At 40.1% G+C, this 16,851-nt stretch overlaps 1 protein-coding gene across 2 annotated transcripts in view; it reads left to right on the forward strand.

The window, feature by feature from the left end:
- pdcd11 (programmed cell death 11) overlaps positions 1–16,851 on the forward strand; it is a 25,091-nt gene continuing 8,240 nt past the window's right edge. For both annotated transcript variants that reach the window (XM_058058201.1, XM_058058286.1), the window contains exons 1-25: positions 1–129; positions 470–586; positions 754–897; positions 1,717–1,881; positions 2,183–2,344; positions 2,431–2,551; positions 2,641–2,816; positions 4,857–4,964; positions 6,139–6,351; positions 6,421–6,545; positions 6,630–6,690; positions 9,186–9,332; positions 9,415–9,666; positions 9,748–9,873; positions 11,582–11,776; positions 11,887–12,057; positions 12,138–12,351; positions 13,602–13,751; positions 14,529–14,641; positions 15,235–15,725; positions 15,839–15,901; positions 15,962–16,046; positions 16,133–16,222; positions 16,452–16,554; positions 16,634–16,811. In XM_058058201.1, coding sequence (XP_057914184.1) covers positions 491–586; positions 754–897; positions 1,717–1,881; positions 2,183–2,344; positions 2,431–2,551; positions 2,641–2,816; positions 4,857–4,964; positions 6,139–6,351; positions 6,421–6,545; positions 6,630–6,690; positions 9,186–9,332; positions 9,415–9,666; positions 9,748–9,873; positions 11,582–11,776; positions 11,887–12,057; positions 12,138–12,351; positions 13,602–13,751; positions 14,529–14,641; positions 15,235–15,725; positions 15,839–15,901; positions 15,962–16,046; positions 16,133–16,222; positions 16,452–16,554; positions 16,634–16,811 — 3,749 coding nt within the window. In that variant the 5' untranslated portion in view covers positions 1–129; positions 470–490. The remainder of the gene's footprint in view (positions 130–469; positions 587–753; positions 898–1,716; positions 1,882–2,182; positions 2,345–2,430; positions 2,552–2,640; positions 2,817–4,856; positions 4,965–6,138; positions 6,352–6,420; positions 6,546–6,629; positions 6,691–9,185; positions 9,333–9,414; positions 9,667–9,747; positions 9,874–11,581; positions 11,777–11,886; positions 12,058–12,137; positions 12,352–13,601; positions 13,752–14,528; positions 14,642–15,234; positions 15,726–15,838; positions 15,902–15,961; positions 16,047–16,132; positions 16,223–16,451; positions 16,555–16,633; positions 16,812–16,851) is intronic.

Genomic DNA, 16,851 nt, shown 5'->3' on the forward strand with positions numbered 1-16,851 from the left:
CATCTTTGTTGTTTGTGATTCGCCGGATTTTGAAACGCCCACTGTCGTTGTTCTTCCGGGTCACCGAAATGGCGTGCTGATCAACATGTGAGTTTTTAAACCCAGATTTTGAAACATCGATTACCAGCGGTAAGGTCATTTTTTAATATATACATACATATACATGGAAAAGGGATGGATGGTGTTTTAATATACTAGCAAAGCTGAAATAATGTTGTTATTATGTTGGCATTTTTATATAATCCTCGTTGGTTTTGCGCTATGGCCTGGCTATCAGGACTATAAAACGCTATTGTGTTAAATTTTATACAACATTTTGCATACAGTGCCACAAATAACAATGTTTGTGAATGATTTCATCGTTTAATTCCATGCAATAATGAGTTGGGAATTTAGACGACCTGCAATTAGATAGTGAGTTGTAAGTTTTGCCATATTGTACCCACTAAAAGTGATGTTCAATTTGCAGAGTACGGAAACAACAGAAACCATGGAGACAACAGAGGCAGACTTCCCACGCGGTGGGACAGTTAAGACTTCCGAAAGTAAAATAGTCACACGGACTGAGATTGACAACCTTTTCCAGGTATAAGTGACCGTCTCTTTAATAAATGTCTAATCTGTGCAGTCAACCTACTCTCCTTTGGGCATACCGGATACATTGCAAGCAGTTCTTGTTGTCCGTCATCCATTCTTTGGGACATTTGTGTACTTTTTGTCACTGTTCATGCTGTAATTTTTTCCATGCTGCAGTCAAATGAACCTACAGGAAGGAAGAAAAGGAAGGGGACTCCCAACGACGACAGCGATAAAGTTAAGAAGCAAAAGAGTTTTGAGGAGAAAGACGTCCTGACACTCAATGCGACTGCAAAGTCTGTGGAAATACTACATATGAAGGTACCTGCAAGCCGTTTCTGTTTGCTCATCACTGTCACTCGTATGGCCTTTTGCGTGTGTGAATGGTTCTGTGGGATACGTAACACAACATATTACATTCATCCATTTTCTGTACCGATTGTTCTCATTAGGGTCACGACTTTTGGGGGTACACTGGAGCCTATGCCAGCTGACTTCTGGCGACAGGCGGTGTACGCCCTGAATTGGTCACCAGACAACATATTGAGTTAACGTAACTTATAGAGTGTAAATTACAGTTTCTAATCAATGCAATATTACATTTCCAAAACTAATATTATTTGATTAAGTCAAGAAACACACATTCCACCAAGACAGTATACATTCACATACATTACATCATATGCACACATGTGGTTAAAGAAAATAATTCCACCAGTATTTAATTTTAATTGTGTGTGTGTGTGCGGATTTCTAGAATTTGAAAATAAACTTTGTCACATGTTTGAATTTTGCGACTTCTCAAAAATTAATATCACTGTTTTGTGCATGAATGCAGTCTATTATTGGTCAAAATTATGCTTATTTAAGCCCTTTTGCCTATTTTTTTTGCCAAAATGGAGCGTTCATAATGCAGGTCAAGTATGATTTTTTTGCTCATAGGTGACTGGTATGTTTTTTTCCCATTTTGTTGCACTTATTTATATCTTAAATGGTTTATTTTCTTTTATCTTGTTTATTAAATTGGATAATATGAGTGTAAAGTTGACTATTAATATCTAGATACTCATTAGAAAAAGCCAATTGTTAATTATAGTGTCTCATTTCCTATTGTGTGTGTGTGTGCTGATGTTTTCACAGGACCTAAAGGAGGGCATGTTGATGCTGGGCTGTGTGAAAGACGTATCAGACTTTGAGGTCACTGTTGGTTTACCTTGTGGCATGCAAGGTTTCCTCAGCATCAGGAACATATGTGACTCGTACACCAAGATGCTCACTGAACAACTAGATTCAACTGACACGAAGGTACATCTTTGGATTATTGGGTTCTCACGTGTTTTTATATCAAGAGCTTCTCTTGAGATCACTGATGAGGTCAAGAACGTGATGGAGGAAATGTTACCATGTGATGATATGTTCAGAATTGGTAAAGGGCACATGTTGAATACATTAGCAATCGATATGAAACAAAGGATTTAAATAAGCTTTACAGCTTCTTACTCCATTTTTGGACATGTGGAATTGTCAATTGTAATGTGATGTATTTCAAAATGGATTAAACCATTATCATGTTTGGATCTAGCTCATAACAGCTTTTCTTTTACAGGATATTTGCTCTTTGCCACATCTCTTCTACTCTGGCATGATGCTGAGATGTGCGGTTGCCAAGTTGGATACCACCAAGGGAGGCTCTGTCAGCTTGCAGCTGTCAATCAACCCAAAGCTGGTCAACAAGGCTCTCACCCCTAATGCTCTGAAGGCTGGTATGGTGAGTCGAAAGCCAACACCAGCGAACCACGGGATAACTTTCTGAGCACTCGGTGATTCCGTTGTCTCCATTTTGTCACGTTTCAGGTTTTGAGTGGATGTGTTGATAGCATTGAAGATCATGGCTACGTTGTTGACATTGGTGTCAATGGAAGTAAAGCCTTCCTCCCCAATAAAACGGAGAAAAAGAAACAGAACACTAACAACGGTATTGCCGTCAAGAAATGTCATTTTTTTCCGTCTCCATCTGAAACAACACACTTTGCAGTCAATTGTTTGTTGCTGTCACTTGTCCAGAGCTGAAAGTGGGCCAGTATATGACTTTTCAACTACAAGAAGTGAAAAACGATGGACGTGTAGTACGAGTGTCTGTCTGCCCGCAATCTGTCAGCGAGGCTTGTGCCGAACTCCAACACGGATGGACCTTGACTAACCTTTTGCCGGGCCTTCTTGTCAAAGCCACAATTGCAAAGGTAAGGAAAGCTTTCACGGTTTCCGAGGCAACTTAGAATGCAGCAGTGGCTACCAACATTTTTGGGCACGAGATCCCTGGTTTCCGCAACAGACATGTACGCACATACACACAAGAAATCTATTTTACATCTACATATATTTGTACAGCGGTGTGGCTAATTTATGACCATGTTCTTATCTCTTCAGAACTACTACTAATCCTTTAAACCAGGGGTGCTCACACTTTTTCAGCATGCGAGCTACTTTTAAAATGACCGAGTCAAAATGATCTACCCACTACAAAAATGCAAAACATCTATTTATTTTCAAATGTATTGAGGATTATTTGTACGTACAATGTATGTTGATGTACCTTACATAACCAAATGAGCCAATATTGCAAAACACACATAATTAACTATTAACATTTTTTGTAATTACCTGAGTTTACTTTGATGACTTGCACTGAATTGAACCAGCCAGGGATGCATAGTCCGGACAGTAGCTGCTGATAGCCAGCCTCAAGCACACTTCCAAATGTTTATCAGTCATGGATAATATCCGTATCATAATATCCGTATAATATTCCATATCCGTATGGAAGTGATATGTTTTTTGCCTTTTTACTTGGTCCAGTTTTTGCCTTTTTACTTGGTCCAGCTCCTTCACTCATTTTAGTGACCATAAACTTTAGCGAGGGCTTAAAATCTCGCAATTCGCCGACTAGCTTAGCACTTTGCATCGTTGTTTACGCATGAGCGGTGACCTAAAGGTCAAAATTCAGTTGTCATCTGACTGGTTGTCCTGTATGTCAATCAAGTAACGGGGATGGATGATAGGCTGACATCGTAAGTTCTGCTGCACTTAGAGACGTTGTTTGATTTGATTGGTCGCCCGAAGGGCAACATTCAGTTGTCATCTGAATGGCTGCCCTCTATATCAATCAAGTGACGGCATTGATGCTAGGATGGTATTTTTTTAATGTCACGCCGCGATCGACCAGTACCACCTCCGCGATCGACCGGTAGCTCGCGATCGACTTAATGAGCACCCCTGCTTTAAACTGTGACGCTTGTGAGTCAGTGAGGAAGCGGTAGATCTTTCTATGGTAGTAGCTAGTCATGAGCTATAAGGGAACTCATGACAAGCTTGTCAACGTAACGCAATAGACCAGTCGGACTCACAACGTCATCTCAGATCAAAGGCTAAAATCCTCACCCAGCAACTTAACACTCAGATAGGTAGGGTGGGTAAATAAGTTAATAACCCCCTTTGGGGAAATTCATGCAGCTCTCATGGCGCAAAGAATCAGTCGATGCACCCAATAAAGACTGAAAATACAAGCAATAAATCCAATCCACTTTATTTATATAGCACATTTTATAAACAGAGTTTCCAAGGTGCTGCACAGACGAGTAAAAATAAAAAGTAATAATCCAAAACTAAAAGAGCATTTAAGAAATAAAATAATAAAATAGATATTAAATTATTAAAAACAAGAAACAAAGCAATAAAAGTATAAAAAAATAGAACCAATTACAATAAAAACGAAGAACTAAAAGACACAGGACCATACGACTCACTCTGAGTTAAAAGCCAGAGAATAAAAGTGGGTTTTAAGACGAGACTTAAAGCTTTCGATATCGGGGGCCTTTTTTACTTGGGAGGGCAGAGAGTTCCATAGTTTGGGGCCGACCACAGAAAAGGCTCGGTCCCCCCTGGTCTTAAGTCTCGTCTTGGGCACCACAAGTTGGAGCTGGCCCTCGGCCAGTGTAAAAGTGTATGATGTCACATTTCCATAAAAGTGTTGCAGTTTGATGGAAAATCGTTAAAAATCAGGAACCTCTGCTTGCACAGTTCTGTTAAACAACCGAGTGGCTGTTGGAAGGAAGGATCGAAATTGTAACCGCAAGACACGACATATAAAAGTTTATCACATGGTGTCAAAAGCGTTTTCAAATGACACACATTTATTACCCTCGCATTAACTATCTACAATTTTACGACTGTGTTTTGGGGCAGATTTTGCAACATTGACATCTATCATTTTTTATTTGCAGGTGACCAATCACGGACTGATCCTGGATTTTCTGTCCTCCTTCAAGGGTCAGGTGGACTTTCTCCACATGGAGCTAGAGAAGACTTCCAGCTACACACAAGGAAGCAAGGTAAAGTTTTCCGTGCAAATCAGCCCAATACTGTGTACTACAGTAAACCTCGGATATATCGGATTCAATTGTTCCCACTGGTTTTGTCCGATATAAGTGAAATCCGTTATATGCGTATACCGGAAAATGTCCGTTTTACGCATATATCGGATTTATATCCGGTATATGCGTAAATCGGATTTTATCCGTTTATAAAAAGGCACTTCCTTGACTATGTTTCCAATGTACCTGGACGCGCAGGCAACGCTGCAAACGCTGCAAATGACGTCGTATAGCGGCCTGTCATGATTCGGCGAATCGGAGCGCCACGATGCGGCCATCCGATATATGCGAGGGAAATTTCATGGAAATGCATTGGAACGGGACTGGAGATTTTGTCCGAAATAGGCGAAATCCGTTATAAAAAATCCGATATATGCAATGAATTTTTATTGGAAATGCATTACAGAAAAATCGGTTCTTTTTTATCTGTCCGTTGTGAGCGAATTTCCGATATATCCGAGTCCGATATATCCGAGGTTTACTGTACTACTTTAGTATGTCACTTTTTGTCTCATGGTCATATCACTGTATGACAAAAGGGGTATCTGGTTCAAGCCTCAAGACTGGCTGTGTTTTAGTAAAAGTGATTTTATTTTTTTTTACCGGCACTGTGAACAGAACTTTGGCCTCACTCCAGCAGCACACACATGCACGAGATGGATTTTCCAATTGCATTGTCTAGTACCGCAGTCACAGACGAAAAAAAACAGACATTTTGCCGTAATCAACTGAGCTCTTGCTGTGTTCCCCACCTCGAGAAGTTTCCCAATAAGCACAGAATGAGCCAGAGAACGCCGAGAAGAAGATGCGGAATAGGACGCCAACACCACTATCCTCAAACATAGTGGTGGAAGCATTCTGCTTTGGTGATGGTTCTCTGCCAAGGCCAGAAGACCAGAAGGGCCATGTAGAATCTTGAATGAGAACCTCCTTGTTCAGCCACAACACTGAACATGGATTGTGCATGTGTTTTCGAGTGTGACAATGACCGAAAACCGATAAAGCCAAAGTAGTAGCTTAAGAAGACGCACTTTAGAGTTTGTAATCTTGTGAACAAATTGCGTAAGGATTTGAAAACGTAAGTTGCCAAGCGACAGCCTAAAAAAAACATGTTTTTGTGTCATCTGTTTAGGTGCAAGCCCGTGTGCTGTACATTGAGCCATCCACCCGTTTGATAGGAATGACCCTGCGTAGCCATCTTGTTCAGCCCGAGACTAGAATCATTACCACTCCTGCCGGGGGTGACCGTATTGGTAAAATTGTGAAGGACTGCAAGATAAATTCCGCGCACCACATGTCTGGTGCCATGTTGGAACTTCCTGATGGAACCCTGACATTTGTACATGTAAGTAAAACTTGACGAATATAATGCGTATCTCCATATTTGCCTAATATATATTTTTCGTCTTGACAGAGGAACCACCTGAAAGAGCCAAATTCAAAAGTAAAAGACAACGCAGTGCTGGCTTTACCCAAGCACACCTGCAGGATAATTGACTTCAGCCCGATGGAACAAATTAATTTCGTTAGTCTGCGCAAGTATGTGCTTTTGTATTTATCTGCCTAGTTAGTCATTGATGCTAGCGTCCAACCAAATTGCTGACAACCTTTTTCCATTTTCAGTAGCGTGATTCAGAGAACCTTCTTTCGATACCATGATCTTCAGGCGGGTCAGGTCGTAGAGGTAAGAAGTGGCACTGGATCTATCACAGAGGAAATGCCCCTGCTTACTAAACTTGCCAAAAAATTAATTCAATTCTATTAAGGGGCAAACATAATATGTACAGTGGAACCATGGTTAGCGTCGTTCATCCATTCCAGAAGGGCCCATTCTGACCGATACGACCGCTAACGGAATCAATTTTTCAACCAGAAATTACCAGAGTTGATTACCTATGTCTGTGTGTGTGTGTGTGTGACTAAAAACACACAGCAAAAATGCAGTTAAAATTAGGGCTGTCAAATTATTATTAAAGCACTTAATCGAATTTGTCCATTTCAAAATTAATTATGATTAATTAATCACAATTTTAATCGCCATATGTGTGAAATATGCAAATTTTACTGTATTTTATTAACAAAAGGATAGAGCAGGGGTCGGGAACCTTTTTGGCTACAAGAGCCATGAAGACCAGATATTTTAAAATGTGTATCTGTGAGAGCCATATACATTTTTTTAAACATTGAATGCAATAAAATGTGTGCATTTTTATGTAAGACCAACAGTTTTAGATATAATGGGCTCTAATTACGTAGACCAGGCACACTACCCCACGCCAATGGGGTGTGGCCAGCACACTTTCATGAGCAGCGCAGTGTCCAATAATAAATCAAATACTTGCTGCCATTAATGCAACTTCTGCTGCTGCATGGTTTTGCACCGTACTCAGTATATTTCATTCTTTTGGCCATCTTTGCCAGAAGGCTTGGTTCTGCAGCTTTAGCTAGGTGACTATTTGACTAAAGGAGGAAAGTTTACATTTACATCTTAATGACCGAGGTACACTACCGCATTACCCAGTAATAATCGAGTTTTGGTGTTTGACCTGGAAAATATCATCAGGAAAGATAGATATGGTCGGCCGTATTGCAGTAGAAAATAGATGGACGGATTAAAATGCATAAGAAAGTTGTTGATTTTGAATATTTTTAACAGTGATTTCTGTGATGTTTACTTTAAAATGTTAGCAAACATACATTTTTATTGTGGTAAATGCTTGAGAGCCAGATACAGTCATCAAAAGAGCCCTACCTGGCTCCCGAGCCATAGGTTCCCTACCTCTGGGATAGAGGAACAAAAAGATGCCTTACAGGCAGGGTTCAAACATACTCGTATGTATTAACAGCTCCAAGTGAACTGAATATTTAGCTTAAGCTAAAAGATAGTGAGCCAAGAAGAGTAACTTTTAAGATGAATCCCCTCATATTTTGAGTGTTTTTGTGATTTCCGAGCATACTTATATGCAACATATTGTACTTCTGCAGTGAGAGTTATGTTAGTGATAAGTGATAAGTAAGATCCTCTTACTGTTTTTCTTTGTCTTTCTGTTTATTTTGACTGCACATACACGCATAATCGAGATATTGTGATTTTCGGAACGTCCGTGAATGCATCTTGCTGTAGTGTAGTGACATTGAGGAGGCGCTGGAGATACATTTGGAATTACACTGATGTTGATGTGTTCAGGTCAGAACCTGAAGTTGTGAAACGGCGTCAGGCTAGGTGTGACTGTGCTTCAGTCTGCCGTTATAACCAAGGTGTGGCTTGACATGATGAGCATGCATTAATTACGCCAACTTAAAAATATGTACTGAATTTTTTAAATTTTTTTTGCACGTTTGTCACACTGGTTTCATATCAAACAACTTTAAATATTAGTCAATGACAACACAACTGAACACATAGTGCACTTTTGAAATTGAACTTTTTATTATTAAGGTGTTTGACCCCCTAAACCAGGGGTGGGCAAACTTTTTGACTCATGGGCCGCATTGAGTTAACAAAATTGTGCGGGGGGCCAGAACATATATTTAACACACATGATTTTACGCTTATAATTTTAAATTTTTTTAATTATTTTTAAATAATTTTAAATAATTTTAAATAATTTTAAATAATTTTTAATAATTTTAAATATTTTTTTATATTTTTTAATTTTAAATAATTTTTAATTAATTTTTAATAATTTTTAATAATTTTTAATAATTTTTAATAATTTTTAATAATTTTTAATAATTTTTAATAATTTTTAATAATTTTTAATAATTTTTTAATAATTTTTTAATAATTTTTAATAATTTTTAATAATTTTTAATAATTTTACGCCTTAAATTATTTGTCTAATTTTAATTGTCATACTATCAGCTATATGTTCTTGTTTCCTTTTTTTCAGGAGCACTTTAAACATCAGACCACATCAAACTACGATTTATTTATTTTTTTTTTTTTTACTGAATAAGACATCCGACTTGAAAGTCATTTTGCCAGCTGGTATGTTAAAAGTTGAAATACTTAAAAGCAACTGGCGGGCCGGATTCAAACGTTTGGTGGGCCGCATGTGGCCCCCGGGCCGTAGTTTGCCCACCCCTGCCCTAAACCTAATAACTGGTTGTGCCACCCTAAGCAGCAAGTACCGCAATCGGCTTTAACACCAAGTCTCACATGGCTTTTCTTTTCAGGGAACAGTGGCGCTCTTGTCGGATGATGGGATGATTGTGGATTTGTCCAGCCGCATCCGAGGGCTGGTGCCTCGGACCCACCTGTCTGAAATTTCCCTTAAAAACCCTGAGAAAAAATACTCAAGGGGTATGAAGGTCAAATGTCGAGTGAGTCCATCCTTCGCATTCCTACCAAGAAGACATGTGTCGTCTTTCACAAATGTCATTAGTCTTATGTTTGTGTCCTCAGGTGTTGTCAGTCGAACCGGACACCAAAAAGCTCTACTTGACCAGAAAGATGGCGCTTGTTGAAAGCTCCCTACCCTTGTTCCTCAGCTACACAGACGCACGTCCCGGACGAGTGTCCCATGGTTACATCGTCTGTGTCAAAAACTTCGGGTGCATTGTTCGATTCTACAACAACGTCAAGGGTCTGGTGCCAGTCAGCGAACTCAGCTCTGAATTGATCCTAAACCCTGAAGAGGTTTTCTATGTTGGTCAGGTGCGTAAATCATAAAGTGTAAAGATGTATTGCAATACCTTAGCTGCCGGTACGTTGACATTTTTTCATACGATGTTAAAGGTGGTGAAGGCAAGGGTTCTACAGTGCGAGCCAGAGAACGCAAAGATGCTGCTGTCATTTAAGAGTGCAGCGGTGGGACGCATGGAAGAAGCAGCAGCGGTTCGGTTTGGTTGTGAGGTGGGAAAGGTAAGTTAGCAACTGAAATATTTGATATTGGTCTGTTTTGACAATTTACAAAAAAAAAAAACAAACGCTTAACCCATTTATAGGGCAAGTAACCATATATGGTAACTTAAAAAAACAGGCTTTCCCCATGTCTCAGCAAGGCAACTTTCTCATGCCAATCAGCCAAGATCAGACAATGTCACAGGAAGTGACATCACGGGCTGTGATCAAGCAGGAGTGAGCCAGAGAGTATCAAACTTCCTTCTTCATTCAGAAGTCGGAAATTGCAATTTTCTGACGCTTGGGGCTCAGACACTCTCAGCCCAAACATAAAAACTAACCACGATAAGTTGATCACAGTCACTCGAACTACAGTACCTCTGTTGATGTCACCTTGTGCACTTTGACCTTTTCCCTTTTCCATACCCTAAATGGGCAAGGAACCGTCTATGGCAGGGGTGCTCATTAAGTCGATCGCGAGCTACCGGTCGATCGCGGAGGTGGTACTGGTCGATCGCTGGTCGATCGCGGCGTGACATTAAAAAAATATCATCCCAGCATCAATGCCGTCACTTGATTGATATACAGGGCAGCCATTCAGATGACAACTGAATGTTGCCCTTCGGGCGACCAATCAAATCAAACAACGTCTCTAAGTGCAGCAGAACTTACGATGTCAGCCTATCATCCATCCCCGTTACTTGATTGACATACAGGACAACCAGTCAGGTGACAACTGAATTTTGACCTTTAGGTCACCGCTCATGCGTAAACAACGATGCAAAGTGCTAAGCTAGTCGGCGAATTGCAAGATTTTAAGCCCTCGCTAAAGTTTATGGTCACTAAAATGAGTGAAGGAGCTGGACCAAGTAAAAAGGCAAAAACTGGACCAAGTAAAAAGGCAAAAAACACATCACTTCCATACGGATATGGAATATTATACGGATATTGTGATACGGATATTATCCATGACTGATAAACATTTGGAAGTGTGCTTGAGGCTGGCTATCAGCAGCTACTGTCCGGACTATGCATCCCTGGCTGGTTCAATTCAGTGCAAGTCATCAAAGTAAACTCAGGTAATTACAAAAAATGTTAATAGTTAATTATGTGTGTTTTGCAATATTGTCTCATTTGGTTATGTAAGGTACATCAACATACATTGTACGTACAAATAATCCTCAATACATTTGAAAATAAATAGATGTTTTGCATTTTTGTAGTGGGTAGATCATTTTGACTCGGTCATTTTAAAAGTAGCTCGCATGCTGAAAAAGTGTGAGCACCCCTGGTCTATGGTAACTTCTTTGATCTTGATTTGCACCCAAAACCTGACATTCTTTTAAAAAGAGAAAAAATGTCTTCTTAAAGCCCCCAATAATACTGAAGGATTGATTTTTTTTTTTTTATTTCTAAGTATTTCAGTGAGTGCCCTATAAAGGGTTAAGTTACCACAAACATTTTGTTTATTTTTATTCCACAATGTCAAAGAATTTCAGTTACCTCGGGAATATGACTCAGAAATAGTAAATTACAGAGCAGGTGAAATGTTGCTTCACGTCAGTTTATTGGGGCACATACAAAGATGCAGAACAATACTATAAAAGACAATATTTTAATTCAAACCCAAAATATTAACACAAGACACATTTTGCAGAGATTAGGCACAGTTGTACAGTTTTTGCACCTAAACAGTCTATTTGCTGTTTTTGTTCGGTCTCTGTTCTAGAGACTGGAGGCCAAGGTGCTGAAGAAATCGGTCAATGGTCTGGAGGTGTCTATCCTTCCCGAGGAGATTAGCGCCCTGCTACCCACCATGCACCTCTCTGATCACACGTCCAACTGCCCTCTGCTATGGGAGAGTCTGCAGGAGGGAGACACCATCTCAAACCTCGTCTGCGTTCTCAAGAACAAGCAAAAGATTGTATCCTGGCTTTGATTGCAACCAACATTGTACCATGACATTACCTGAACCTATACAAGATGTTCTTATTTGCTGTAGAGCTGATTTTAATTTCCTTAGACGTTTGTCAGACTGTCAGCAAGAAGCCAACAGTGATCTGGTCACTGGAGGAAGGAATGATCGCTAAGGATTTCTCCGAGGTCAGAGTTGGAATGCAGATGATTGGCTGGATCAAGAACATCATGGACTACGGTGTCTTTGTGGAGTTCCCATACGGCCTTGTTGGTCTTGCACCAAAGTCTGTAAGTCCTGGGTCGTCATTGGAAGTGATTCAGTCTTTCGTTTAAATGTGATTAATTTCTGGCTTCTGCTCGCTTTTTAGGCCATCTCGGACAAGTTCATCTCTGATATCATGACAATATTCCAGTTGGGCCAAACAGTGATTGCTAAGGTGACGAATTTGGATGATGACAAAAAGCGATTCCTGGTCACGCTTAATATTTCGGAGGTCAGTGTGCCAGAAGAAGCTGTCCAAACCGGACTTATTAATGCCGTGCGGGAGAGACGATCTGTGGCTGAAATGATCGCATTGAGAGGTATGTGTTTGATGCCTTTTGTGAATTCATATTCTCATTAACACATTCAATCCCAGACTTGGTTTGTCTAAATATGCCCTGTTGTTGACTGATGACTAGTCTGATGACACCGGTTTTAAAGTGGCTACATTGACTCCCAGTCCGAGTCCCAGGCCTTGCACCTTCTTATTTATCTGATCTGCTTTTGTCATATCAACCCCCGCGGACCCTGCGGTCCTCTGGCACCGGCCTTTTAACAATACCAAAACCCACGGTGAGGCAGCATTTAGCCACTATGGCCCCCACCTGTGGAACAGCCTGCCGGAGAGCATCAGGACTGCGGAGACTGTTGATATTTAAAAAAAAAAAAGATTAAAGACACACCTTTTTAATCAGGCTTTTAACTAATATTTTTTAACTTTTCTTATGTTTTTATCTTTTTAGTCCTATTTTATGCTTTTAGTCTTTAGCTTTTAACTCCAGTGTTTCCTCAGGAGGGGTCCTCCACACTGGGGGCTGTGTCGGGTTTTTTTTCCCTTTATTTGGTCAAATATATGAATCATTACAGTGCATTTCTTACATCAATCAAAATATAACTTTCCATTATTTACATTTGTATTCAACTATCTGATCCCAAGCCCAAAAGGAGTAGGCTGGGCTTGGGATCAGATAGTTGAATACAAATGTAAATAATGGAAAGTTATATTTTGATTGATGTAAGAAATGCACTGTAATGATTCATATATTTGCCCAAATAAAGAAAAAAAAAAAAAAGTTTGCTGAGGGGGTGCCATCCTTGGGTCCCTTCGACCCAGCCGGCTGGGGGTTCCTCCCTTTTAATGTGGGGGTCCGCCCGTCTGTCGGAGTCGGGGGGGCCTGGGTGCTGGTCCCCCGATGGCACGGCCTGCGGCTCCTCCCAGTGTGGACGGCCCCAAAGGTGGCGTTTGTATTTCCTTTTTAATTGTGGTAATTGTTTTTAATTCTGTAAAGCACTTTGTGTTGCATGTCTTTGCAGGAAAAGTGCTCTACAAATAAAGTTGATTTGATTTTAGTCCAGGGTGTACGTCGATTCTCACCCAAAATTTGGTATCGTAATATCTAACTAACTAACTAGCTAGCGTTGCCTCATTTCAGTGCTAAATAAATGCAGACTCGGTCATGTGCATCAAGTGCTTGAAGGTGATTGTGAATTTATTTATGTTGACCTGTGGTTAATATAAATAATGTGAAGTTTGGCTTCACTGTCTGACCTCTCATGTGTTGTTCCTCAGACACCACCGATCTTCGCCAACAGCTGGCTGCGTTGTCTATCGGCCAGAGGCTCAAGTTGGTGGTCGATACAGAGGTTGACGATGGTGCCGTCTTCAAGTCAGATGATTTGCCTGGTGCCACCATACTGGCCACAAAGCATCACGTGACGGGTACGTCTTGACCTGAAGGCTTAATAATAAATTCTGCAAGTTTTCTTTATTCTTTGCATTCAGTTAGAATTATTTGTAAATGATACAATGAATAATTATCTAATGGAATTTAAATTGCATCTTACAGCCCTAAAATCTGATGCTTTTAGTAAATGTCTCTTAGAGCAGGGGTGGGCAAACTACGGCCCGGGGGCCACATGCGGCCCACCAAACGTTTGAATCCGGCCCGCCAGTTGCTTTTAAGTATTTCAACTTTTAACATACCAGCTGGCAAAATGACTTTCAAGTCGGATGTCTTATTCAGTAAAATAAATAAATAAATAAATAAATCATAGTTTGATGTGGTCTGATGTTTAAAGTGCTCCTGAAAAAAAGGAAACAAGAACATATAGCTGATAGTATGACAATTAAAATTAGACAAATAATTTAAGGCGTAAAATTATTAAAAATTATTTAAAAATTATTTAAAAAATATTTAAAAAATATTTAAAAAATATTTAAAAATTATTAAAAATTATTAAAACATATTTTAAAAATATTTAAAAATTATTAAAAAATATTTTAAAAATATTTAAAAATTATTAAAATATATTTAAAAATTATTAAAATTATTAAAATTATTAACATTATAAGCGTAAAATCATGTGTGTTAAATATATGTTCTGGCCCCCCGCACAATTTTGTTAACTCAATGCGGCCCATGAGTCAAAAAGTTTGCCCACCCCTGTCTTAGAGGAAACCCTCATAGCTGGTTTTTGTTATGATTTCCTGTTGCAGGTTTTCAGCTGAGCCCTGGACAAAAGGTTACTTCAGTTGTCCTTTATGTTGATATTCATTTGACTACTGTCCACGTGTCCCTACTTGGCAAGTTGGTTGCCAAAAAGAAAATGGTAAGTTATTTTACTGACCTGCTCATTTCGAATTAACTTGGGAAGTTGTTTGCATGTACAGTAAAGCTCGGATATATCGGAAATTTGCTCACAACGCACAGATAAAAAAGAACCGATTTTTCTGTAATGCATTTCCAATAAAAATTCATTGCATATATCGAAATTTTTATAACGGATTTCGCCTATTTCGGACAAAATCTCCAGTCCCGTTCCAATGCATTTCCATGAAATTTCCCTGGCATATATCGGATGGCCGCATCGTGGCGCTCCGATTCGCCGAATCGTGACAGGCCGCTATACGACGTCATTTGCAGCGTTACCTGCGCGTCCAGGTACATTGGAAACATAGTCAAGGAAGTGCCTTTTTATAATGGATAAAATCCGATTTACGCATATACCGGATATAAATCCGATATATGCGTAAAACGGACATTTTCCGGTATACGCATATAACGGATTTCGCTTATATCGGACAAAACCAGTGGGAACAATTGAATCCGATATATCCGAGGTTTACTGTATAACTTCCGAGACCCTAAAAAATGTGAGATTTCACCCAAGAGTATTTATTTATTTTGTTTATTTTTGAACAGCTGACAGAAGAGGGCAAGTACACGGCCATCGTGCAACACATCGACAAAGACCTTGCCGTCATCTCATTACAAAACACCGCTCATCTAACCGTCATTCAAACACAAACCCACCTGAACGAGGTCACCCTGTCGCCGTCAAGCAAGCTGAGGGTGGGAATGTGTTTGGCCGCCGAAGTCGTTGAAGCCACCTGTGAGCAACTGCAAGGGCTTCCTCTTGTGTCGTGGAGGCGTAGTGGACCCAAAGGGCAGCCCGCGGCCTCTGAAGGCTTCACGGGTCACTGCTTTGGGAACATTGTGCACGGCAAAGTACGAACCGTGAAGCCCACCAGCATTCAGGTGACTTTAGAAAATGGAAGCACTGGCAGTGTGCACGTGTCTGAGGTGATGGAGGCGGCGGAAGTGGCACCGGGATCCTTCCCTACGTCCTCCGTTAAACTGGGCAGTATGGTCACTGGCAGAGTCATCGGAGGACGAGAAACCTCCAGCCACAGGTCACTGCAGCCATTTTGTTTTTCGGAGTATTTTGGTACTGATTGAATATTAATATGCTCGCATTCACCATTTCAGGACTTTGAAAATTAATCTGCCTTCTGTTTTTGTTTAGATTTCTACCGTTTTCCCATCCAAGATTCAAATACACCATCCCTGAGATCACACTCGTACCCAGGTAAGTGTCGAAGATAATTACTAGTGTAACAATAATTACATCTTTTTACCGTCTACCCAGCAAATTGGAGGAGACGTTTGCTGCGGCAAAAGACAAAGTGAGCAATTACAAGGTTGGGGAGGAAATCACATGTTTTGTTTCAAAGGTAGGTTGCAATTTGGCGCCCGGCGTTCTGTTCTGCAAAGCAGAGGTGAATTATGGAAATAATGTTTTGGGATTGTGTTGTTTCAGTTTCATGCCGACCGTAAGAGTTTGGAGCTCACCTGTAATCCTGGTGTCACTGGCAAAGTAGAACTGCTGGCCATGATTACTGACCTGAAAGTAAGTTCCTTAAGTTCCTTCTCCACGATACATCAATAGCGGGAATTCAACTTCACTCAGATATATAGCTATTTTTAAAAATGCATGCCAAAACATAGGTGGTGCTGCAATGCTTAACCATAGGCAAATCAAGAATGATAAATAAAAAAAATTTAAACTAAAGAGTACAGATGTGTAGGATGTTAAATAAGAAGCTAAGTCAATTTATTTTGGATTTTTTTTTCTGTAGGATTCTAGCCACCCGGAGAAGTTATACAAACTCGGTCAAGCAGTCAAGGCCAAAGTGGTCAAAGTGAGTCGCAAGCCTCGGTACCTTGCACTGTCACTCACAGGTAGGAAGCAATGAATTTATTATGGTGGTCATACTGGTTAACTTAACTGCTGCATGACTTTTTTTTTTTTTTTTTTAAGGCTTTCATAAACTGGAGGCAGGAAGTGTCACTTTGGGGATGGTTACTGCCGTCCTGCAGGAAATTGGCCTCGTGGTCAAACTGCCCTTTGGTTGCAAGGGAATTGTGGCCGTCACTGACCTCTCTGACGCATATAGGCTCAACCCCTTGGCGCCATTCAGCAAGGCTCAGATGCTCAGGTCAGTGAGAGCATTTGGCTAATGTATGTTTATATACTGT

This window comes from Doryrhamphus excisus, chromosome 1, assembly GCF_030265055.1.
Source record: "Doryrhamphus excisus isolate RoL2022-K1 chromosome 1, RoL_Dexc_1.0, whole genome shotgun sequence".
Lineage (NCBI taxonomy): Eukaryota > Metazoa > Chordata > Actinopteri > Syngnathiformes > Syngnathidae > Doryrhamphus > Doryrhamphus excisus.